Consider the following 25,804-nt stretch of genomic DNA (forward strand, 5'->3'; position numbering starts at 1 on the left):
ACTCATAGGCATTTTTTTTCTGTTTTTCCTTTAGGGAAATGACTTGAGAATCAGCACAGCCCAAGAGAAAGTATATTTGCAACCATCTGAAGAACACATTAACGAAATAACACTTAAGGAAGACACATTTATCATACACGGCACAAATTTTCCCGTCACTAGAAGAGATTTTATGACAGTGCTTACAAATCTGAAAAGAGTCCTCATACAAATCACATGCAGCTTTGGGATGGATGCCATCTTCAGGTAAAATCAGGAACTGCATTTGACCCTTGGTTCACACATTTACTTTGGGGCAGCTGTTTTATATGCTAGCTAGAAACGTGAATTTTAGAAGCTCTAGGTTTGATGCTTCAAATAGTGGAGAAGCATAAGCAATGATTTTTATGAAGGTTATTCATATTAAACTTTAAAAGTGTATATATCCTAAACAATTTTGTCTCAACCTTTAGGATTATTTATAATTGCTTTGGGATTTTTCTAGACCATGTCATACATAATGATGATCATATTGAGAATATAGAATACCAGAAAATAAAAATATCTTTTAGGATGGCCTAGATAATGAGAAAATAAAGAGATAAAATTCCAGGTATTGATAGTTATAAAGTACTTTATAAAATATGTTCATTCATTAGTTAACTGTCTTCTGACTTCATAGTAGCAGTTTGTAATAAGAAGCAGAAGCCATTTTCTTTAATGAACCACACATCTCACATCTGTCTTTAAAACACTATATGACCTTAATGGCCCCATGCGATAGAGAAAGAGACTTGGACTGAGGCTAACACAAATGCAAGAACAGAAAGCACTGGTGACCAACTGACCAAGTGACCCTGAGGAAGTGACTCCTATTAGTGGAATCTTGTCTGTAACAGTAACTTGCAATTAATAGTGCTCAACTTCCCAAGTCTGTTGTGAGAATGACATGTGGTCATTAGGTAAAGTGCCCTTTACCTTGGACATTTCCAAATATTGGCTTCCTCCCTGTTCTCTATAATAATTATTATTTTTTTACTTGGCCAACCCAGTTCCTAGCTGACTGAAAACCACTATGCCTTCCTCTTTCAAAACTAGTCCACTAGCCGGCTGCTCAGTGACCCAGTGGCTCACTCAGGAGACTGAGATCTGAAGATCATGGTTTAAAACCAGCCTGGGCAGGAAAGTCCATGAGACTCTTATCTCCAATTAACCACCAGAAAAATCCAGAAGTAGCACTAGGGCTCAAGTGGTAGAGTGCTAGACTTGATATAAGAGCTCAGGGACAATGGCCCCGGCCCAGAATTCAACCCCTATGACCAATAACAACAACAAAAAATAGTCTATGATTACTAGGATAACTTTTAGTACTAGAGATTGAACCCAAGGCCTTGCACATGCTAGGCAAGTACTTGCCAATAGAATTATGCCCTTAGCCTTTTTGTTTTATTTTTTCCTCCCTTGAGGCAGTCTGACTGCCATTTGCCTGAACTGTTCTCAAATCCAGGATCTTCTAGCTTCTTCATCTCAGGGATCTGGAATTATAGGCATGGGCCAACAGACCTACTCTAAAACAATGAGATTTTGTGTGACAAAATTTTAACTTCATTTGAACCCGAATTAGCTTCACCATTTCCCTTATTTTTTACCTCATACTGAAGACCACAAGATTCCATTTCAACTGCCTTCTAATCAGATTGTTAGATGATGGAGTTTACCCCACACTGACAACTACTGTCCCTTGATACAAAGCTCCATGTCCAATACTGAATGTTGCTTTGTACAGAGGCCCCTTCATTTGCCTGTGCTGTCTAGTTTGTCTTTCACTTGTAATACTTCAACAGTGTATATTGTCATTACCACTTCCCAAAGGAGCAAACTGCAGATTCATAAACAAAACTATTGCCAAATAATGCTTCTCTTTTGCATAGGCGATGCAGCTAGAAGCTGGGTTAAAGTGCCATAAAGATGAGGAGCAGCACTTAGGAATTAATTATGTTTTTTTTTCCATTTAGTAAATAGAGATTGTCATGATGTTTAAGTAGCACAATGAAATGAGTCCTCTAGCTTTCAAAATGAATGACAACCAAATAGACAAAAAGTGGCTGGAGGGTTTATTTATTCCTGTCAGCATTGTTTCCCAGGCTAGTTAATCCAAAGACACTTCCCCCTGATTTATGCCTGACAATTTCAGTATCTCCTCATTTTAAAACCATTGGTTTCATGGGTGCCTTCTGTTGTTTGCTGGTATGTGAGGGAACCTGTCACAGCATGTGGCTATGTGAACAGGCACAGGAACTAGTCAAAGTGTGTGACTGCATTTTTGCCTATGGTACTAAAACTGAATCAAGAAGCAAATGCCAGTGTCAGATTTGAGACTCCTACTTGCTTCAGGAGACCTGAAAAGTCAGCGTGAATCCTGCATCCGTAAAGCTTGTTATATTTTATTTATCTCTGATATACTAGTAGACTGCATCATATTTGTAAAACATCCCTTGAATTGATTTTAACTTGTCTTGCACAGCAAGCTCTGACTTAGATACTGTTTGTGTGCAAGTATGAGTAAATTGAAACACAACAGAGCTTCATGTTTATACTAGTCGATGGAGCACTTGCTTGGCTGGTACGTGTGTCAGTGAATGGGCTTAAGTTTGCAGTTATACTGACAGATGGATTTGTAAAGGAAGAACTGCAGGTCAAGGGTTTTTGACTTTCCTTTTCAATGTAGCTGCTTACTAGTTGTAAACCTAAGGATGTCTTTGACCTCTTTGTACTTCAGTTTCCACTCTAAAATAAGGAAGACAATTGGCCCGTCAACTTCAAAAGGTCAGTTGGAGAATGGAGTTTGAGAGCTACTAAAGCACTTTGCAAATCAGCACACACATATGAAGTATTTCCATCTTATTTCCTTCATTGTTCCAACAGATAACATTTGATCCAAGTACCATTAAGACTCAGAGGTCTAGAGAAAGGCACTTGTGCTGTTGAGACAATTGTGGTAATTCCTATTGTCCCTGTTTCAGAATGCTGAAAGATTTATTCAAAACCTACTCCATTTCCTTGTAAGTCTTCCCTAAAAGGATGAAGACACATGAGGTGTGTCATAATGAAGTCAGGATAGACTTAGTTATGCTGTGAAAAAGTTCATTCTTCTTTTAATAGTGTAGGAGACCCATCTAGCTGTACATCTTTCCTTTAAATTCTCAAAAACTTTGATTTGAATAACATCCTTGATGTCCACCTGAAGAAACACTCCCATTAAGTACCCATTAGAATCCAGGTGTAGTAACACACACCTGTAATCCCAGAAGTAGAGGCAGGAGGTTCAAGAGTTTGAAGCCAGCCTGGGATATATAATGAGACCTCTTTCAATTTTTAAAAAACCATTATGGGGTTGGGAGTGTGGCTCAGTTGGTAAAGCACTGCCAATATGTAAAAGCTTCAGGTACCAAGTTTGAGTCCCAGTCTTGGACAAAAAAAAAGCAGGAAGGAAGAAAGGAAAGGAGAGAGGGAGAGAGGGAGAGAGGGAGAGAGGGAGAGAAGGAGAGGGAGAAAGGGAGGGAGGGAGAGAGGGAAGGATGGAGGGAGGAAGGGAAGAAAGGGAGAGAGGCAGGGAGGGAGGGAGGGAAGGAGGGAGGGAGGGAGGGAAGGAGGAAGGGAGGGAGGGAGGGAGGGAGGGAGGGAAGGAGGGAGGGAGGGAGGGAGGGAGGAAGGGAGGGAGGGAAGGAGGAAGGGAGGGATGGAGGGAGGGAGGGAGGAAGGAAGGAAGGAAGGAAGGAAGGAAGGAAGGAAGGAAGGAAAGAAGGAAGGAAATAAAACATCCCAATTAGATCTAGAACTCTGCAAAAATATATTTTTCTTTTGTGCTACAGTAAATAACCAAATGTCCAATCTCTTCCAATTGCATCCCTGTGACTCTTGAGGGTAGATGTGAGCATAGGGCTTGGTGTGGCCCACAGATGTGAGCAACTATGATGATGTATTTTTTTCTGAAGATAGTTGTATATCCAGTATGAAACTCTCCAGAGCTTATTCAGCAACTAGAAGATCAAACAACTTGGAATATAGAGAGCATATGGAGGTCAGTTACCATGGTTGTTTTATCTTTCGGTTCCTGAACAAAGCTTTCATCTTGTAGTTCTTACAGGCCTGGATTATCTCTTCGAATTTGGAGTTGTTAACCACAAATATAACTAAGTCTACCCAAACATCATCATGACATACTTCATGAGTCTCTTTATAAGGAAATACAAAATCCTTCAAAGGCAAGAACATTTCATGTAACTCAGCATTTTTTTGTTTCTAATTAAAAGTGATTAAATAGAATTTATTAATAAAATAATCTAGGAAAGCTGTGCGAACCAAAGGATCCTTTAGAATTTCAGTAATAGTGTGGATTGGGGCATTTTATGCTGTTGGAAATTGAACACATTTTAAACACATTTTTAAATAAATAATGAAGCCTATGGCTTGAAAAGATTTATGCAACTCACGTGTGCAGCCACAATTGAAATCCACATGTATTCCATTCCCATGGACTTCGATGACCTCCCAAGGCCATTCTGTAAATATTGACTCCATCCAATCTGCCAACATGAATTGAGCATCATCCATGTATATCTCTCTAAATATCAGTTTCCTCTCTCATAAAAGGTAGAAATATCAAGCTTTGGAGATTGAGAAAGTGAGAAAATACTATGAAAAATCTGACATACTATATAGCATGTTTTTGAAGATCATGTTAGACAATATTAGATCACATGAAACAAGGAAATTGGTTTATTTGAGCTGCATATTCTTCATTCATAAAGTTTTATACAATGTGAGTTTTACATTACATTGGTTGGTATTTGAGTTCTTTCAAATCCCTATAATACTGCACAAGAGAGAATAGCTAGTAGTACTTTTTAATCTGTGATAATTTTAGGTTAAATGAAGCAAACAGGATACAACAGTTGATAAATATAATTGAATTAAAGTAGCACAGTCCAATGGGGAAGGCAGGTGTTTACATTTAAGGTAATATAACAGTGCAACACAGAGCACAACACACAGAAAGAGATGAATTATTATGCTAACTTTTAATAAATTTCAATAAATGGCTTCAGTAGTATCATATTCAGTCACTTATGTTCACTACTTGATGTGGGATCAAACACGTTTGAAGAAGAATTTCACTTCCCCAGAGGCCCCCTGGAGGCATTGACTGTTTAGGAATGAAGTTAAAATTTATTAATCTTTTCTAAATAATGAAGCACTATGTCATGAAAGTTCCTTACCACAAATGTTAGAGGACTTTCTGAATTACCATCTTAAATTTCTGACAAACAAAAACTAGAACAAAATTCTTTAATACTAGCAAAATCTTTCCCTACAAGTGGTTAACCAAAGTAATATTCTTTTAAATAGGATAAAATAGACATCTTCAATGAAAAGAAAGCAGGAAGAAAAGAAGCAGTTATTAAAAGTTTTAGAATCCAAGATATTTTATTATCATTTCAAACTATATGTTCTAGGCTAATTTTTTTTAGTGTAGCCCAGCCTATCCAACTATGGTAGTGGTATGTAACAAAAGAAAATATATGAAGACAATAATCAGAACAGTGTTTCTGATATCTCTCTATGTTTTTCATGGGAACATATATAATTGTTCCTTTTTTCTCCATTCATCCTCTTTTCTGCATTTTGAAATCACAAGAATAAGGAGAGTCAGCTAAATAATTTAACTTAGTTGACAAATCTTTGAGAGTTCATGCATCTCTAAATATAGTGCTTTATTACTGCCAATATTTTATAATTAAATAAATGCAGCCTTGTATTAAGAAAAGAAAATGACCATATTGAAGGGGGGAAAAAACTAGAGCCTTCTTCATGAGTAACACGAAAACCTATTAAAAGCATTAAAATCCCATTTAACAAATAGCAGAAGCTAATGAACGCCCAGACTGCGCAGTGAATGTTAATGTGGAATATTACTGGGAAATATATTTTGAGTGTTGAAATTTCTCATAGCTCAAAATGGTTGCATAGATTAAGGAGAGGAACATCTGTTGTTAAAGAGGCAAATGAAAAGCAGTTCACTGGAAATATTTTTGTGTTTTTGTGTCTTTATTAACTTGTTTTATGTTTAAGTAGTCCTTTACTCCTCACTCCTTCTTGAAACTCCCAATGTTCTTTCTTTAAATTTTGCCCAACAATTTTGCATTGGAAATATTGAGTCTCACCTATCAATCAACGTGCTACTTTGTGAATTGTAATACTCTATTGTATGAAATATCTAAATAGTGCAACTGTATCATTCTTAAATTAATGATCCGAATTATAGGTTAACTATGTGGCAGTCCATTAATTTCATGCGGTTACATGCCATGATACATTCAGGTGAGATCTAGCTTCTGGCTTTGGGGTCTAACTCTAACATGTTCCCATTTATTTTGTGTGTCAAAACAAGTCATTCATCTTTCACTGGCTTTTGTTCATCTATCTAAAGTGTGGCTAGCTGGCTTCATTCTATCATTTGTCCTGGACTAATGTTAGTCATTGTTTGTAATATGACCAAATAACATCTATTCATTTATTTATGTATTTATTTAATCAATCATGAAAGTATTTGCTTGTCTAAATCCATCTTCCTGCTGAAAATGGAATTCGGATAGTCATGATTCACACACAGATGATACACAGGCTCAAGTTGTAGCTAATAAGCTGTTATCATGCATAAATACTATCTCTAGTTTTGTAACTCTTCCAAACCCTAGTAATTCTCCCAACTAGAAGTGCATTGGAGAAATACATGCTATGAACATTCATAAAGCCAAAAAATGTAATTGACCTAAATATCCACCAGGAGATGAACGAATAAACAAAATACGGTATGTACATAAAGGAATAAAATTCCAATGCCTTCTTTATTAAGCATGCACTTTAAAATCTTGCAAAGTGAGAGAAACCAGACATTGTGGTCACATATCGCATTATCTCATTACTATGGAATAATCAGAATAGGTAAGTCCACTGTGACAGTGCAGATGTTAGTTTACAGGGATTTGAGGAAGAAGAGACTAGAGAGTGACTGCTTTGCTTTAGGGATTACAGGTTTTCTTTGGAGCTGACTCCAATTTCTTGGAACATGCTAAAACAGGTAACTTCACAACAGTGTGAATGGACTGAATCACATAAAACTGTACGCTAGGGCTAGGAATAAGGCCTAGAGGCAACGGTGCCCGCCTCACAAACATGAAGCACTGTGTTCAATTCCTCAGCACCACATATATAGAAATGGCCAGGAGTGGCACTGTGGCTCAAGTGGTAGAGTGCTAGCCTTGAGCAAAAGGAAACCAGGGACAGTGCTCAGGCCCTGAGTCTAAGCCCCAGGAATGGCAAAAAGAAAAAAACAAAAAGAAAAGAAAAGAAATAAAAAACTGTACACTAGGAAGTGGTTAGTTTTGCCAGAATTACACCTTATAAAGGAAAATCAAATGTCCTGGCTCTGCATCTTATTGTGGAGACAAGGTTATTTGAAAAGAGAAATATATCTATTTAGGGATTTCTTTCAAATAAGCAATATGACATGAATGCTATAAAGCTGAGACTTTTTAAAAAATATCAACAAATCTAGGACTTCTGTATGATACCCAAGGAAAGCCCTAAAAATACTGTTGAATGAATGGTGTGTTGTAAGCAATGTCCTGATCTGTTTGGGTGCCAACTGTCACTCAGCCCTCGAAATATTCCAAACAATGGCCTGTACTCTGAAATTCAAGTTTACTTTCCTTTTTCTGTTTCTTGATCTTATATGATTTCATAACGGCCCCATAGTACTAACCTGTGTCTAAGATTAGTAAAATGGAGATAGATTCAATAAAGATTTAATAAATGTGTGGCTTAACAGTTTTTTCAGTGGCTATTGCTTTTGATGATACTAAACCAACCTTGGAATGGGCCTTATAGTTTTCCTTTCTGGATCATGATTAGAACAAATTCACAAATGTACAAAACATTTTGGCAAGTTTAAAAGCCTGGTCAATAAAAATCTCTATAGCCACTATTAAGGAAGAAATGTGAATGCAGGATACAGAAAAAAAAAGTGCTGAAACATACTATGGGTTTATGATGGTTATGAAGGCATACCCCATTCAGGAAATACTACCTTGGGATGAAGATAGCTTATCCCAGGAGCCCTGGCCTCGGGCACCAAAAGAAAGAATCTCTTGTTTTCCCGCAGCCAAATAGACATGTATAGACTTCCTAGCATTTGCCTTGTCATTTTTATGAGTTGTAAGACTGCAAAATGGAGATAGACAAGAGAATGTATCTCTCTCCAGTTTTCATTCAACTTGAATATTTTCATTTTCCATGTAGACTTTGTATGCTTAATTTTTTTTTTCCTGGGGGAAAAATGTTCAGAGCCAGAGCCAAGTCTTGGGGCTAGGGCCAGCGGTATGATAAGTCAGTAGTATTTATTAAGGCTTTGCATTTGCTTCATTGGTCTTCTGCTTATGAACACAAGAAGTTATTTCTTACTCTTTTGTAGGCTGCAAGGTTATGTGACAGCATATTCAGCGCCCTCTCTGGTTGTAATCTGACCTCTTCTTTTGACTTCACATGGTAGAGAGAAAGAAAGAAAGGCCTTTTGAGTCTTCTCTATAGAGGGCATAAATGCATCTATGATGGATCTGACCTCCTGAACTAATTTACCTCCCAGTGGATTTCCATTTTGTATCATGTTATTGGGAGTTAGGATTTTCTTGGTACTAATTTAGATGTTCTGGTTACCATGTATTAATTGTACATATTAATGAGGACAGTGAGACATTTTCTGTTACTTTACTTTTTTTTTTTTTTGGCCAGTCCTGGGCTTTGGACTCAGGGCCTGAGCACTGTCGCTGGCTTGTTTTTGCTCAAGGCTGGCACTCTGCCACTTGAGCCACAGCACCACTACTGGCCATTTTCTGTATATGTGGTGCTGGGGAATTGAACCCAGGACCTCCTGTATATGAGGCGAGCACTCTTGCCACTAGGCCATATCCCCAGCCCAAGACATTTTCAATGCACACTCACAGTGTACAATATTCAAATCCAGAATGTCCTTCAGTTCCATCAATTTTGTTGCAAATGATAGGACTATTATTCCCAAATAATAGTCCACTTTCTACACATACTACATTGTCTTTATCCATTCCCAGATGGATGGGTACCTAGGTAGCTTCTAAATATTAGCTATGTGAATATTGCCATAATAAAAGTGGATATGTATCAATTTCATATGCTGAGTAGACTGTCTTTGATTAAATAACCAAAGACATGGGATGCTTGTATCACATGATAGATCTATTTTCAATTTTTAATGAAATTCCAAACTGGTTTTTACAATGCCTTTACTAACTTACATTCCAACTGCCATTGTACCAAAGTTCCTTTTTTTCTAACCCTTTAGTGTTTTTCTAACCCAATAGTGTTTTTAAATTGTTTTGTCTTTTTGTTAACCATTCTAACTGAAGTGAGATCATAACTCTGTACATTTTTAAGTATAATTTATTTATTTATACTGTAAAGGTGATGTACAGAGAGGTTACAGTTACATATGTTTTTTTGTTTGTTTGTTTGTTTTGGCCAGCTCTGGGCCTTGAACTCAGGGCCTGAGCACTGTCCCTGGCTTCTTTTTGCTCAAGGCTAGCACTCTGCCACTTGAGCCACAGCGCCACTTCTGGCTGTTTTCTGTATATGTGGTGCTGGGGAATTGAACCCAGGGCCTCATGTATACGGGGCAAGCACTCTTGCCACTAGGCCATATCCCCAGCCCCTACAGTTACATATGTTAGGTAATAAGCACATTACTTTTTAAACAGTATCATCTTTTCTATCATTTTCTCCCATTTGTCCTTCCATCCTCATAAATTGTATAGTACACAGTTTTTTATATTCAGTGATCTTGAGAGAAGGAATCTATTATACTTCATTATGATTTGATTTGTATTTTCCAAGTGGCTAATAATATTGGGCATTTTAATGTATTTCTTAGCCATTTGTATTTCTTTTTTGAGAAGTGTAGTTCAGATCATCTGCCCATTATTGAATTCCATATCTTTATTTTTCTTTTCTTTTTAATGTTTGTTTCTGCTCTTTTAGGCAGAGTTTCATTGTATAACCTTGGCTGGCCAAAAATTTGTAGTTCCCCTACCCTCATCTCAAGAATGCTGGTATTACAGGCATGAGCAATACTATGTCTATTTCTGCTCTATTTCTGTCTACTCTGCTCATTTCTTGGTTGAGAAATTTTTGAGTTTTTTTAAAGCATCATTACTACATATCATATTGTTCAACATGATATATAATCATTTTGTATATCCATATGTTATTATTAATCATTTGTAAGATGAATAGTCAGCAACTATTGTATCCCATTCTATACGTTGTCTTTTCACTCTGCTGGTTGTTTCCTTTCCTCTACAGAAGCTTCTTATTTGATGTAATATCATTTGTTTATTTTTTGCTATTCTTCTGCTTTTGTAATTATATGAAACATTAATTGTCTATACCAATGTCTTGAACCATTTCTCCTAAGTTTGCTTTTAGTAATTTCATTGTTTCTGATCTTACTTACATTTAGTACTTTGATCCATTTGGAATTGATTTTATGTAGGGTGAGATAGGGGTCAAACTTCAATCATGCACATGTAGAGATGTAGTTTTCTCTGAGTTAGTTATTACAGCAGTTATCTCTTCTACAATGTATGCTTCTTTCAGGAATAATTTGGCTATTGATGAGTGTGTTTATTTTTGGAGATTTCTATTTTAATCTATTGATTTTCATGTCTGTTTTTATGTCAGCATGCTGCTGGTGTTGTCTACTGTGGCTTTGTAGAATGCCCAGTAAAATATAGATACTGTGGTGTCTCTAGATTTGTCCTTTTCATTCCTTGGATATTTCAGTTACGTTTTTGTTTCATATAAATATTACAATTATTTTATTAAGTTCTGTCCCAAACATCATTGGCATTTCTATGAAGATTTTGTTGAATATGTAGCTATCTGTAAGAATTACCAAAATAATACCAATATTGATTATTCCAATTCATGAACACTGGATAACATTTCACTTCTGTGTGTTCTCTTCAATTTCTTTCATCAATATTGATATCATCATCATATTGCTCTTCCCTTGTTTAAATTATAATATAATTTTTCTGTATTTACTTTTAAAATTATTATTACCTTTAAGTAGTTGTATTTATAAATACAATATATAATAGCTATCATAAATTGGATTGTTTCTATATTTTCTTTCTCAAAAATTTTATTATTGGGGTATATACAACTACTGATTTCCCTGTGTTGGTGTTATATTTTGCAACTACCAAATTCACTGATCACCTGAAGTAGTCTTTCTATATTGCCTTAAGTGTTCCTACTTGCAGTGTTCCATCATCTCTCAACTCATCATTTGACTTCCTCTCATCCTATTTATGTGTTTTTTAAATTCTTTATCTTAGACACTCTTCCCACTCTTAGAAATTATTTATAATGTGCAAGTATAGAGATATAAATAGTTAAAGTATTATTATGTACGTTACTTACATACCTCTTTTTATGTTGTCTCAAACAATTTATCAAAAGATATTAAAAGAATCCCTTACAGGGCTAGCGATATGGCCTAGTGGCTATAGTGCTTGCCTCCTATACATGAAGCCCTGGGTTCAATTCCCCAGCACCACATATACAGAAAATGGCCAGAGGTGGCGCTGTGGCTCAAGTGGCATAGTGCTAGCCTTGAGAAGAAAAAAAAAAAAAAAAAAAAAAGAAGCTAGGGACAGTGCTCAGGCTCTGAGTCCAAGCCTCAGGACTGGCCAAAAAAAAAAAAAAAAAAAAAAAAAAAAGAATCCTTTACATTAAAGCCACCTACTTTGTGTTTTATATTACATCAGTATCACTATAATCATTATACAATTTCAAGATGTTCATGGGATATGTACTATTATTATATTATCTCCATAATATAGATAAGAAAATTGAGGCTTCAAGAGATTACTGTTTTCCCTAGGCCACAAGGCTGGTAAATATCACAGGCAAGACATAAGTCTTGACCTACTTGATTCATGGGATTGTGCTGTCAGCTATGAAGCCTCTTATGTTTTATTCTCTTTTTATGAGATGAAGTGACCCTTTTCCAACAGAAATGTACTCATTACCTGATTTATGTAATGGCAATCCCTCTGTACATCACCTTACAGTACAGGTTTTGTATTCTAACATTTATACATCTATAATATTGTTTCATATAGGGAATAAGAAGGAAACAATCAGTATGTGTTCAGCAAAAACACAGATTCTATTTTTTCCAAATACGTTCAATCTATAGTTGAATTGGCTGAATCAATGGATTCATAGGTAGTGAGGGCTCACTATGAATGAATGACCAGAGTTATCAAGTCACAGATACTCACCTAGCTCACTTAAATTACTCATATTTGCATCACTGTTGTTGTACTAGTTTCCCAGCTCTATAATATGTAGGAGCTTGTTGATTTACCTATCATACTTTTCCTGTCTTCCCAGGTTGAGCTCAGTGAACCTTGAGTCTGCTGTCCTTTATCCTACGGATGGGGGTGTGGCAACTTCTGTGGAAGTTTGCCAGTGTCCACCAGGGTACAGTGGCTCCTCTTGCGAAGTAAGTCTATAAGAATGTGTCCTCAGCGTGTTCTGAGTCCCTTCAAATGGTGTTGCCAATAAACTGTTCTAAAAGTAGGTATCCTGAAATTCTCCACTGGTAATTGTTCACACACATGATAATATATTATTTAAAGAACAAACTTGGGGCCGGGGACTGGTAGCTTGTGCCTGAAATACTAGATACCAGAGGAGGCTGAGATCTGAGGATCATAGTTAAAAGCCAGCCTAGGTAGAAAAGTCCACGTGAGACTCTTATCTCCAATTAACCACTCAAAAAATGGAAGTAGAGCTGTAGCTCAATGTGGTAGAGGGCTAATCTTGAGCAAAAACAGCACACAGGCCCATGACAAAAAACAAACAAACAAACAAACAAAAACAAAAAAAAACAGGGGCTGGGAATACAGCCTAATGGCAAGAGTGCTTGCCTCCTATAAATGAATCCCTAGGTTCTATTCCTCAGCACCACATATATAGAAAAGGCCAGAAGTGGATCTGTGGCTGAAGTTGGCAGAGTGCTAGCCTTGAGAAAAAAGAAGCCAGGGACAGTGCTCTGGCCTTGAGTTCAAGTGACAGGACTGGCAGGAAAAAAAAAACTGAAGAAACTTAAAATCTTACAAACAGAGGGCTAACCATACAATGTTATCCACAAATTATACTTGTTTTTTAGGCCTTCGGCTTTACTATCTCTGAAAAACACATCTTATATATTCTTGTATCCTATTTAATGTATTATATAATGAATAATAACAGAATACCATCTCAAAATAGTTTCCATTATTTTCATATTTTAACAATTTTTTTCGGGTTTTTGTTGACTTTTTTCAACTGTTTAATTCTATCACATTTTCTTCCACTTTATTCCTAAGAATGCAACCACTTCCTAGCTATGTGAAGTCTATAGTATTGGAGCAACACGAGTATAATATATAGAAGAAACAATAAGCTCTAGACAAGTCTTTACTTTTCTTTGGCTTGTTTAGTAAAGTTAGAGATGCTTTATTTGTCTCATTATTCTAGATTTATAATAAATATTAATGTTTCTCAAGGTATCACTTTAAAAAAATTTAATTTACTTCCAAGTCTTTTCTTATAGACTGTTTGAACACTGATTCTATTTGAAACCTGGTTAAAAACAATGAACATCACTTCTCTGATACGGTATTCAGAATGGCTTGCAGAAAAATAAGAGTTTAAATTCTTTATGGTAGATCCTTGAGGGAATCACATGAGTGTATTAAGATGTTCCACATCATAACACTACCCCATTATACCATTTATAGAAATGCTCCAGGCCTTGGTCTGTCACTTTTCTTGTACTTTAAAATATTGCATGTTTACAGAGGATAGAAAAAGCTAGGACTCAGATTCATGACAAATGTGTTTTCCTTAGCACATTGGCTTCCATTTACCTACCTAGGAATAAAACTAAATGTAATTCCTTGAAGTACTTGCTTTTACAAAACTTATATAGACAAGAGAAATATGATTATAGACACAAGTATCCTATACAGACTCAAATTTGACTTTACATATAAAATAAGCAGTGTTATTGATTAAAGAATTTTTTTACTTACAAGCCTTCCCAGTCATGGTTTCAAACAAGAAACTTTAAATTCTTATTTTAATTGCAGTCAGAACAACTTTAATTCTGTTCTTCATTTAATATATTCTAAATATTTTGATGAATTCTGTATATATTCGATAGCTCTTATAAGTTTATCCGTATAAATTATCTATAAGCATACAGAATAAATTCTGTTCTGAAAGAGCTAATAATCTGCTTAGGTGGATGGAACAAATACCTATGAAAAATTGGATCATAGCACTTGATAAATCAGGGAGTGATATATGGCACTGAGCAAAATGCGATGATCACTGATGGGGTGAGGGACTCTGGTGGAGAGGGATGCCTTCTGAAGGAGCCTGAAGTTTCTATGTAATGATAAACGTAGGTGCAAAAGAGAACCAAGGTTGGAAACATGGACAAAGAAATAGAAAAAGGCGACTCCTGTGCCTCTCACACAGTACTTGTTAAACAAAATTACTTTAAGAGTCTATAAAAAGAACTTAACTGAATCCTGTGTTGAAGAATTTGGGAACTCTGAAATTCCTTTCTGAGTTCATGTCTTTTACTGCCTAATAATTGCTTCTATTCTTTATCAGAACTTTCTATACCTATACTGGATATTACCAACTGTCCTTTACTGATTTTGAATGATTTTTTTAATTGAGCTTAGTTTATACAGATGTTCAAACTAGCTCTGTTATTAATATCTTGCATCCCTTTAAGGGCCAAATAAACTATAGAAACTGCATTTAACTACTTTTAGCTTGTTAAAAACCTGTAGCTGATACCAGACCAAATATCCTCATGATTATTATTTCATTTGGGGCCATGATATTCATCCAGATTAGTAAGTTGACTGGACAGTAAATAGACACTTTCTGGTTGTTGTTGTTTTTTATTTTTGTACTGTGCAAACTAAGAGGAAAGTTGATTTTCTTTCCTTTCCAGATATGAACTATATAAAATATGAAATATCTATTTCTTTTTCCATATTTGTTATTGGTGCTCAGACTGAAGAGTCCTCATATCCTTAGGCTGAAAGAGCTTTGCAACAATACACAGCACAATTTTATATGTTTTATTACTGCAGTGGTTTCTCTTGTTTCCATTTTCAACTGAACAAAAGCCTCTTTATGATATATAATGCTGAGGTTACCCATCCAGAAACATAGTAAATAGCCCACAAAATGCAATTATAACCTGGAGGGGGTCATACAGTTCCTAGAGGGCAGCAATATTTGCCTTGCAATTATTTTATATCTCATCCAGTCTAAACAAATCCCCATAGACGTGAAACTTAATTAAGAGTGATGATAGACTCAGAGAAGGCTCTACACATAAGTAACCTAAGACCCACATACTCAGTGGTAATAGGAATTGTGCTTTTAAACCATAACATGGATCTCAAGTTTAACAAGCAATGATAACCAGAATCAAAGTGAGAATAGAATAATACTAGACATTGATTTTTTTGTGGGTGTATATACTAAAGACATCATAGGTTATTTTATGTAAAGTTGAGAAAGCACAATCTAAGGAAGGAATTTAGAAGGAAATTATGTGTGGATAAGAGTCAACTCTGTGCTATAAAAAGTAAAGGAGAAGCTGTAGGGAAGATCATGGAAGGTAGCATGGCTTCGAAGTGATTTCAAAGATTTGCTAAAAATGAAAGAGTTAGGGAGGTTTGAATGTGGGGAAAGGAGAGTACAGAGCTTAGTGGTTTGAGATGACACTGCGCACCCTGCACCCTCTTAGACGAAGATTCCAAGAGAATCCTTTTATGCCGCTGCTTTTTTATTTCAATACTTTCCCTTCTGTTTCCCTGTGTGTGCTGTTTTTGCTTTTGTTTTTTATTTTACTTCAAGCCTGTCACATTTCAATTCTTTATATATGTGCTTTATTTTACCATTTCAGAAGAGACACCAAGCTAATGCTTCCTCTAGTCTCATACCTGTCAGTAATGCTAAGGTCAGTACGAAGCCCCTGTGTCAGGGGAATAGTGATCTGGTAATGCTTCCATACTAGCTATGCTTTGGGTAAGCTCATTTCCTCACCTTGCTACTCATTACTTTCTATTATAAGGGGGAAAAAGAAACTTATATTTGCTTGTTCTTTTTTCCTAATAGCGAGAACTGACTGAAATCTTATCTGCCTTTTAGTCTTGTTGGCCCACGCACAGAAGAGTGAACGGCACTATTTTTGATGGCCTCTGTGAACCATGTCAGTGCCATGGCCATGCGGAATCCTGTGATGACGTCACTGGAGAATGCCTGGTAAGTGCTTTCTCCTTTATGGTGCAGATTGACAGGCTGCCAGCAGCTCACAAACCCTAAGATTCCACCATTTCTTTCGGGACCTGAACTCCTGAGTAAAGAACTGATTTGAGAGCCACGCACTGCTGGCTCACTCCTGTAATCCCAGCTACTCAGGAGGCTGAGATCTGAGGGCAAGGATTCAAAGCCATTATGAGACTCTTATCTCCAATTAACAGCCAAACATCCAGAAGTGGAACTGTGAGTCAAATGGTAGAGCCGAGAGCCTTGAGCAAAAAAAAAAAATGCTAAGGAATAGCAGCCAGGCTATGAGTTCAGGTCCCAGTAAACCCTGCCTCACCCCAAAAGAGCAATTTCACATCTTCTTAGTAAACTGAACTGGAAGCTTAGAAAATTTCCCTATGTGATCTCACAGCAAGTATTAAGTAGCATTTATTCCTGTTAGTCTAAAAACGGAAGTGGGATCAGATACATTATTATAAAGCATAACAAATGACTGGGATGAATATCAACAATGAATATACATGGTTTCACTCCCTCCTGTAAATCTACCAACAGTAGACTGCTTTCCTAAAAGAGAAAAATGACGTACAGCCCCATACTATGTGTAGAACAGAGCCTATTCTAACAGATATAATTTAGTACTCATAATACAGTTTTATTCACACTGAAAATGAGGACACACACATTTTAATTTAGATTTTTTATCATTTAACTAAATGAAAAATGTTGTGCATAAATTTAAAAAATAATAGATGCTTGTAGTAAGTACATTTTCACCAGGGTTGTCTGTCCCTCTACAATAAAGTCTATACTTGTAACGAGAAAACAAGCTCTCCAAAGTGCCAAGCACTTTCCATCCTGCTAAGAAGCCTTAGAAAGAGAGCATTACTGTGAATAGACCATACTGATTAACTCAAGGGCATGCGTGGTTTATATTGTCTGACATGGCATGAAGCTTGAAACAACATTTCTCATTTCATTAGTTTTGCAGAAACACAATTTGAAACAGTGCCAATTTAGGAGGATATCATACTCTCATTTCCCTGCTGAGTTTGAGGCAGACCCTGTTATCTGTAATTCTTAGTGTTTTTTCCCTTTCTCCTGCTCATTCTCCCTCCTCTCTCTTCTCCTTAAATGCTTCTGGGAAAATCCAAAATGAAAACAAAACAAAACAACAACAACCAAAAAAACCAGGGCTTTTGTTTCAGTGTAATTTGGCATTTAGGTTTATTGATGCACTTTCTGCTTTCTCTATTTCTCTGTATAAGATTTTGTTAAATTTTATTGCAGTACAAAGCATGATAGCCTTAATTTGTGGATCAGTAGATTTTTCCAATGGCATTTTTATGAAGAGAAAGACTAAGTGATTTTCATGTTAATGATTCCACAGTCTTTTAAAACATACCTTGGGAAAACTATCGAATTACTTTTAAACACTTTATTAATATGCAATAGGAAATAGGCAGCTGAAAGATAATATGGATTTGCCTCACTTACCCTAAAAAAAAAGACAGAAATAAATATGTCACAGAACCAAATTCATAATGTTCCCTAAGGTGATATGTCAAGTTGAATTCATTGACATAAAATCAAATATTTCTGATGGGCCATTTTTGACATGATATTTTTTGGGAAGGAGTCCATTTGTTTGAGGAGAAAGATAGTTTTGTTATTAAAATAGTGTTGAGAGAAAGAAGGGGGGACAGTGATGTCTGCAGCCTGCTACTAATGAAGCTATTTTAAGGACTGTTTACTGGTAGAGAAATAAGGATAGAGGAGACTATGGGAAGCATAGGTGGTCTTGATGAAGACCAAGTTTCCTAACTTAGAGTCTTTCTTGAATAGTTGTTGTCGAGGTTCCTCATGGATAGTTTCTGGAGATGTTCATGTGTATTTTTTTCTATGAAATTCTGTTGGTAATCAATATACATATTGATTGTGATATGATTCATATGGAGAAAAATATTTAAAATTGCCTACCCAAGTCATTCTTCCCTTCTACTTGTTTACTTGCTTTTACATTTCAACTTCTTTTTAATTATCCGTGGACATATTTTCTAGAGATGTTCACCTGACAAACTTCTGCCGTTCTGTTGACCTATATATAAAAGTGTGGTGCTCTTGCTTGGAACTCCAACTATTAGGGAAATGGATATCAGGAGGACTGTGGTTTGAGCTTAGGCTGGGAAAACAAAATGAAAGTTGGTAAGACACTCCCATTCCAACAAATCAAGCTAACCACGGTGGGGTAGAATCATAGTCTGAATCTGGCTTCAGGAAAAATCTGGCACCCTGTCTGAAAAAGTAACTAAAGCAACAGAGGATTAGAAGCATAGGTCCGGTGGCAGAAAATTTCTAGCATATATAAAATCCTGAGTTCAAACCCCAAAACTTCCAAAGAAATAAGTAAAATGCAAGGAAAGAAAAGGTAATTTAAACCCAAAATAAATTTGAAGTGACCTTAGAAAACATTCAAATCCATATAGGATTGTTGCATGCTTCTCTTTCTTATGATATTGGGTGGGAAGCAACACTTGAAAGATCCTTTACAACATACTTGACAAAGATGCTTGTAAAAGAAACATGCTTATCAGTGAAACTCTCCCATTTTTTATTATTGTTTTATGGGTATCTAATACTGTTTTATAGTTCTAACTACTAGGATACTTGAGTTTTACAATTATTAATGAAGCATAAAATTAGGATGTATAAGAAACTTATTACCTCTATTTCTCTTTTAAATCAGTAGTTGAAGACAGCAGGTTCTCTGACTTATGAATGATTTGCAGGTGAATTTTAGAAATTCTGGTTTTGAAGTAAATAAGGCATAATAAAGATTACAGTCTCATTTAAAATGTTATTGTCTAATTGTACACAAAGGGCTCATTGTGATATTTACATTTGGCATGTATGATCCTTCCTTTTAAAACCCAAAAGTTTGGGGGAATATGATTTCATTATGTCAACATGGCAAAAAGTAAAGAAATCAAAAGAAAAACTAAACCAATTACAGGGCTCAATTTATACACAAACTGACTCAAGGAGGATATACTAAGGGGAGGAATTGAAACAACTCTGAACAACTAATGTACTGTTTATCAAACCCAACACCAGAAAGTAGAAACAAATTTTGAGGGGTAGGCAAGGAGAGGGGAGAAGACACAGCAGTGGAGGGATGATGAACAAATGTAATCATTATATTCAATATACATAATGTAAAAAATGAACTGTGTGGGCTGTGGATATGGCCTAGTGGTAGAGTGCTTGCCTCGTATGCATGAAGCCCTGGGTTCAAATCCTCAATACCACATACATAGAGAAGGCCAGAAGCAGCACTGTGGTTCAAGTGGTTGAATTGCTAGCCTTGAGCAAAATGAAGCCAGGGACAGTGTTCAGGTCATGATTGCAAGCCCCAGGACTGGCAAAAAAAAAAAAGGCACTATGTAATTGAGGATAGGGAAGGGAGGGGGAGAATGGAGGAGAACAAAGGAAGTGTTGACATTGTACTCATAGCTTGACTTGTGGAATTTTAACCCCTTCGTAAAACTACTGGATTTTAATTGAAGACAATTACTTGGTAATCACCCAGTTTAGCTAACCTTAGAAAAATAGAGAAGTGATTTTAAGATCCAGTCAAATGAAAAAAGTATCCTTTAAATTGGCTCATATTTTGGAATCCTAATACATATTACATTATTCAGACAACCCTTTCTTATACAAGGGTTTGAATAAAGGATCTGTGCTCAGAGCTTGTGTTCCATCCTCTGAGCCACACTTTCACCTCTGGCATTCTGCTGGTCCTTTGGAGATGAGATTCACACACTTGCCTGCCAGGGATGGTTTTACCCACAATCCTCTTATCTCAGTCTTCTGACTAGCTATGATTACAGGCATTGCTACCAATGTCCTCAGACAACTCATAATAGTGAAGTTAACTGTTATACGATGTTTAAAACTAAACAAATCTGAGAATGAATTTTAAGTGATCTAAAGAAAAACTTGCTTTCAAGTGTAAACAGTAATTATGGAAATACCTACTTGGTTTAATTTGCTGGAGGGGCATAGGGTTTCAGTGCTTAAAAACTTTGTAAATTATCAACTTGACATTTCATTTCACAGAATTCAAATGGGAAGGCTAGAGTTACATGTTTGGATTACATTTTAGATTTTAAAAATATGGCTTCTCCAATGGCCCTAAATAAGTTACGTTTAAAACTGCTAGCTTATTTTAAAACATATTAAAGTAAGTGATAATTCACAAGTTTTATTAACTTAATATGACTATCTGAATGGTCACCCAGGTTAATACATTTTTATTCTGTTTAATTTATATTTTAGTTATTTTATTCATACATTCAGTTAATCATCATGAAAAGTAAAGGCTGCATACCCATGAATTCTGATTAACTCCTTTTTTCAGCATGAAAGAAAATTTGTAATTTTATATGCTTATTAAACTAATATTTCAGTAATAAATCCATACTGTATGATTTTAATAGGAATTATATATTACTTATTGTATCACTGGTGACTGAAATTATGTCTACCCGATGTCTGAATATCATTAAAATGTATAAATTTTACTTTTGGAAGTTTTACAGACAGTTCTAGTGCTTGATTGACTGGATTTTTCTACTTTATACCTCTCTTGAAAAGTTCTGTCAAGAGCCTTAGCTGAGGAGGGTATCTTAATTAGCATGAAGAAATTTAGATACAAATTACTATATTTTATTATAAAAAGTTTGATTTTTGTATTTGAAAAAGAAATTATTCCAAAAGATACCAATTGGTGGAAACATGTAATCTCAGTTTTCTTTTCAAAGTGTTGAAAGAAAATTGATAAAGTATTTTATGATTTCACTGCACATTATTAGATACTTTAATTATTTCAATCTTCTCAATGTTTAATTATGAGTCAAGCAAGTTACTCACCAATGGAACACAGGAACTCATTGCCTCAAGCATCTGAGTCCAGTAAGTTCTGAATTAATGGCTGAAGGAAGGGAACTCAGTCCCAGAGAGGTTGTATGATTAGCCCGCAGTTCTCATTAAATCAGCAGTTTTAAAGTTGTACAATTGATTTTTACCTAGCATCAACTACAATTCTGATTAAACATATGTCATTAGGGCTGGGCAACTAAGCACACACACACACACACACACACACACACACACAATTGTATTTAGAACGAGAAGAGGAAACATGTCACTTCCATAATAAAAAAAAATCCTATCAAATTTCAGTCATTTCTTTTGCATGTGTTGAAACTCACGTAGTTTATAAGGCAGATGTTACCTTTCAATGCTGTTTTCTTGCTCTCATCAATAATTTAATGTGGAAAACTTACCCTTCCTGACAAGGAAGCAAATAATGATTTTGTAGGTCTATTTTGGGCCACGTGTTGCCGCTTGAGACCACAATAATAAACTCTAATGTGTATTTTCTCTTCAGAACTGCAAGGATCACACCGGTGGCCCTTATTGCAATCAGTGTCTTCCTGGTTTTTATGGTGATCCTACACGAGGAACCTCTGAGGACTGTCAGCTCTGTGCCTGTCCACTGATTATTTCATCCAATAAGTGAGTAACACATTTGCCTGCCTAAGGATTTTGTCTTAAGCCCTACAAGTACACTGATGATATCAGATGTACCCTGTTATTCTACATGTATAAATGTATGTAGGAATTTCTCAGGAAGGAACTATACATTTTTAATATAAAATACTTTATGTAAAGTAATAGCTATTTGCTTCTAAGGACTTAAAAAATATTAGCTCAAGACTTGGCTGCTGTCATATTTAAGAGACATACTATTGTAGAACTTCTAAACTAATTATGAAGAACACACATTTTATACAAACTCACACATATTACCCTTGAATTATGATAGCTCAACCATATACTCCATGTTATAGATGTTACCTTATTAAATCACTTTAACGGCAAATAATATATCTTAACTGTATTAGTAGATTAACTGTATATTTTTTAAAGTTTTAATGTAAACATCCTACAATTTCTATTCAGTTTATTTCCTGGTTATTCATCTAGAACAATAAACTGTGAGAACATCTTTATAAAATAGAAACAGAAAAATAATATACTTTTTAAGAGAATGTTCTATTCAAGCCACTAAAGTTCATATTCCCAAAGGAAAGCTATCCTATAACCAAATCATTATTATTCATTTTATTTTTTATTATCTTATTCTATTGTTTTATTATTTTATTCTGTGGTATTGAAGTTCAAACGTAGGACTCTATATTTGAAAGGAAGGCCCTCTACCACTTGATCCATGCAAAGCTAGAGCTTTATATTTTCAGATAGACTTTCATTCCTTTTGCCTGGAACAGCCTAAAACTGCATTTGTACTATCTATGCTTCTTCATGTGTGACAAACTACCACAAACCACCACATTGACCTTGTTCTTTGCCACATATTTTTAGATAACTGGTCAAGCTACTTAAACTCTACCTCAGTACATTCATCATTAGGCATGTAAATTGGTTCCTTTCATGGAGATCTTGTGAAATAAAATTACATAAATTAGGCTGGGAATGTGGCTTAGTGGTAGAGCATTTTCCTAGCATGCATGAAGCTCTGGCTTCGATTCCTCAGCACCCCATTGACAGACCAGGCCAGAAGTGGCACTTTGGCTCAAAAGGTAGAGTGTTATCCTTGAGCAAAAAGAAACCAAGGATATTTAGGGCTGAGGCCTTGAGTCCAAGCTCCAGGACTGGCAATAAAGAAATAAATAAACACATAAATCACCTACAATAGTTGCCAAAAATGATGAGCCATAAATTGTCAACTAACTTAGAGCTAATAACATTAGTGACAAATAGGAATTCCAGTTCTAAGTTTCTACAGTCTACATTGAGGATTTATTTATTTTAAAAAAATACACATTGAATTTGAAGTGATAATACTAACATAAATTAATTTACCTACCTACTAAGTTATTAGCAAGGCACTTAGAAGATAGGAAAATAGTTTCATGCATTGCAGTAACTAGAATATTTCCAAAGCCTAGATGAGCAAAAAACTAAATATCATTTGGCCACTATAGAGAACCGAAAAGAGGAAGAAAGCATGCAGAAAAGTTCTAGGAATGATGAATAAAAGGAACACGTCAACTAAGTTCCTCCACAGTTAGTGGCTCTTCATCCTATGCTGGACATGCCATGACACAAAACTTGCTACAATTTATGTATGAAGTAATAAGCCACACATTGCTGTGTCCCAGTGACATTCTCTTAAACACCTATACACAAAGCTTGAAATCCCACACTAACCTTTGCTGAGAAAAGCAGAGAGGGCACCTGGAAATTCTGTTGCCACACAGCTCAAACACTCTGCTGTTAGTATTTGCTTAGCTATCAATTCAGTCAACCATTGAACCATGGCAATCCTAACCTAATACACATATAACTGAATTTATACACATTGTAGATTTCCCTTCAAGTCTGGCCCACAGTACTACAAGTGAAGAAAAGCCACAAGGAAGAGAAGTTTTCCTGGGTTATGAATGACCCATCCTTTCCTCTGAATTTGTAGCTGTGGTACTCTGAAAAGAGGTTCTAACTGTGCTGTTATTAATAGAAAATAAATGCAACAAATACAAAATCTCATCCATCTTTGGCGAAGCAAGCAGTGCCCATGTTTAATAGGGGTGTTTCCTAAAATATATGCATTCCAATTTTATTTAATCACCCTTATCTTGATTTTTTAAAAGAATAAAACAGCAGCAGCATGTTTTATTCTTTGTGTTATCAGTACCCTAAAGTATTTAGAGATTCTTTAATTTTAAGGCACTATTAATTATAGAAAATTATTAAATTACCAAGTCACAGTTTTATGTCTAGTAAAAGAATTAGGATAAGTTTTTAAATTTCAAGTTTTATCATAGCACTTTTATAAGCAGGAAAAGTAATTAGTAATAATCTAATTTGTTTATGAACCTTACAGCTAAAAATATAGTCATTTAAATTTAAAACAATGTAGAAAATTTTCGTCTTTTAGCTGCACAATTATGATGGGAAAATACATCTGATAACCTTAAAGATGTTCTTCAAAAAGAAATCAATAAGCAAAGAGGCATTTATGGATCCAGGGAAACTAAGGGAACTATCCTTTTAGAAACATTTTTAGAGTACTATTGTAATCTGAGTTAGGAACTCTGAAGTATAAATTGAACATAAAATTCAGATACAACCCAGAAGATGGAATGTGAATTTTTACAGGTTATTCTCGGCAGGAGCGGGGAGGGGGCAGCATGGGGAGAGCTAAGGTTGCTGAAACCTTGTCTGAAGTGTAAGACTTCAGCTAGTTTTATCCTGGTGATTTATCTGTTAATCACTGGCCATAAATCTTATAGATCACAAGCATTTTGACTCTAAATTTCTTAGATAATATTGCTAAATAAATCAAATGTGTAGGGAGATAGAGATAGATTGGTATAATTACTATGATGTATGAACACAGACAAGCATATAATATTTAAATCATACATATATATCAACTCCATCAACTATTTGCAGTGTCGGCTCTTGGCTTGGCCTTTTCATCTTGGTGATGTATCTATTCTAGTTATACATGATAACAAGGTAATGAAATATAACTCTAGATAAACAAATAAAAGTGAAAATATTTCAAATGCTTTATAGTCACTGATTTCCGGAATCACATAGTTTAAATAAGATACAAATGACATAAAGGACTATCTGCCTGGAGCACTTAAGGTATGCTTGAATAGATGATATGTGATTGAATAAAATGATGTTATTGAACCCATTATGGATTTTTATCCTTTTTCAATAAAATTGGAAATATTCTCAGCACAAGCATGGATAGAATGTAGGTCCACAAAAGTTTATCTACTACTATCAGTGAATAGTTCTACATTTTGTGTATCAGATATGCTACAATTAACCTTTGTGAAAGATTTGAACACTTGCAGAATTGACTTTAAGACTTGCTTACTGTAAAAATCAGTGCTTGTAGTTGGGAAATATATTCTAAGTCAAGAGGTAAATTTCTAGCCCTTTCAAACAAAGCTAATTATAACTGTATATTTAGAAGGGGTCATTCTGATTAAAATATTCACATAACATATGCACATATGAAATACACAGGCACATGAAAACCCTCAATATAGTTTCTACATTGAAGAATGAAATACATTGAAAAATGAATGTCAGGAAAATAAAACAGGTGAAAGCCGTTAATGAGAATGGAAAGGAATAATAGAAAGTGTGGGGATGAATAAAATCAGAAGACTTATATGCATATATGAAAATAGAACAATGAGGC

The 25,804-nt window shown here is 35.4% G+C and overlaps 1 protein-coding gene across 1 annotated transcript in view; it reads left to right on the forward strand.

The window, feature by feature from the left end:
- The window catches only part of Lama2 (laminin subunit alpha 2), a 547,138-nt gene that overhangs the window by 307,623 nt on the left and 213,711 nt on the right, over positions 1–25,804 (forward strand). The window contains exons 14-17 of the mRNA XM_048354062.1: positions 35–246; positions 12,535–12,646; positions 16,375–16,488; positions 21,944–22,071. Coding sequence (XP_048210019.1) covers positions 35–246; positions 12,535–12,646; positions 16,375–16,488; positions 21,944–22,071 — 566 coding nt within the window. The remainder of the gene's footprint in view (positions 1–34; positions 247–12,534; positions 12,647–16,374; positions 16,489–21,943; positions 22,072–25,804) is intronic.

Source organism: Perognathus longimembris, chromosome 9 (assembly GCF_023159225.1).
Source record: "Perognathus longimembris pacificus isolate PPM17 chromosome 9, ASM2315922v1, whole genome shotgun sequence".
Lineage (NCBI taxonomy): Eukaryota > Metazoa > Chordata > Mammalia > Rodentia > Heteromyidae > Perognathus > Perognathus longimembris.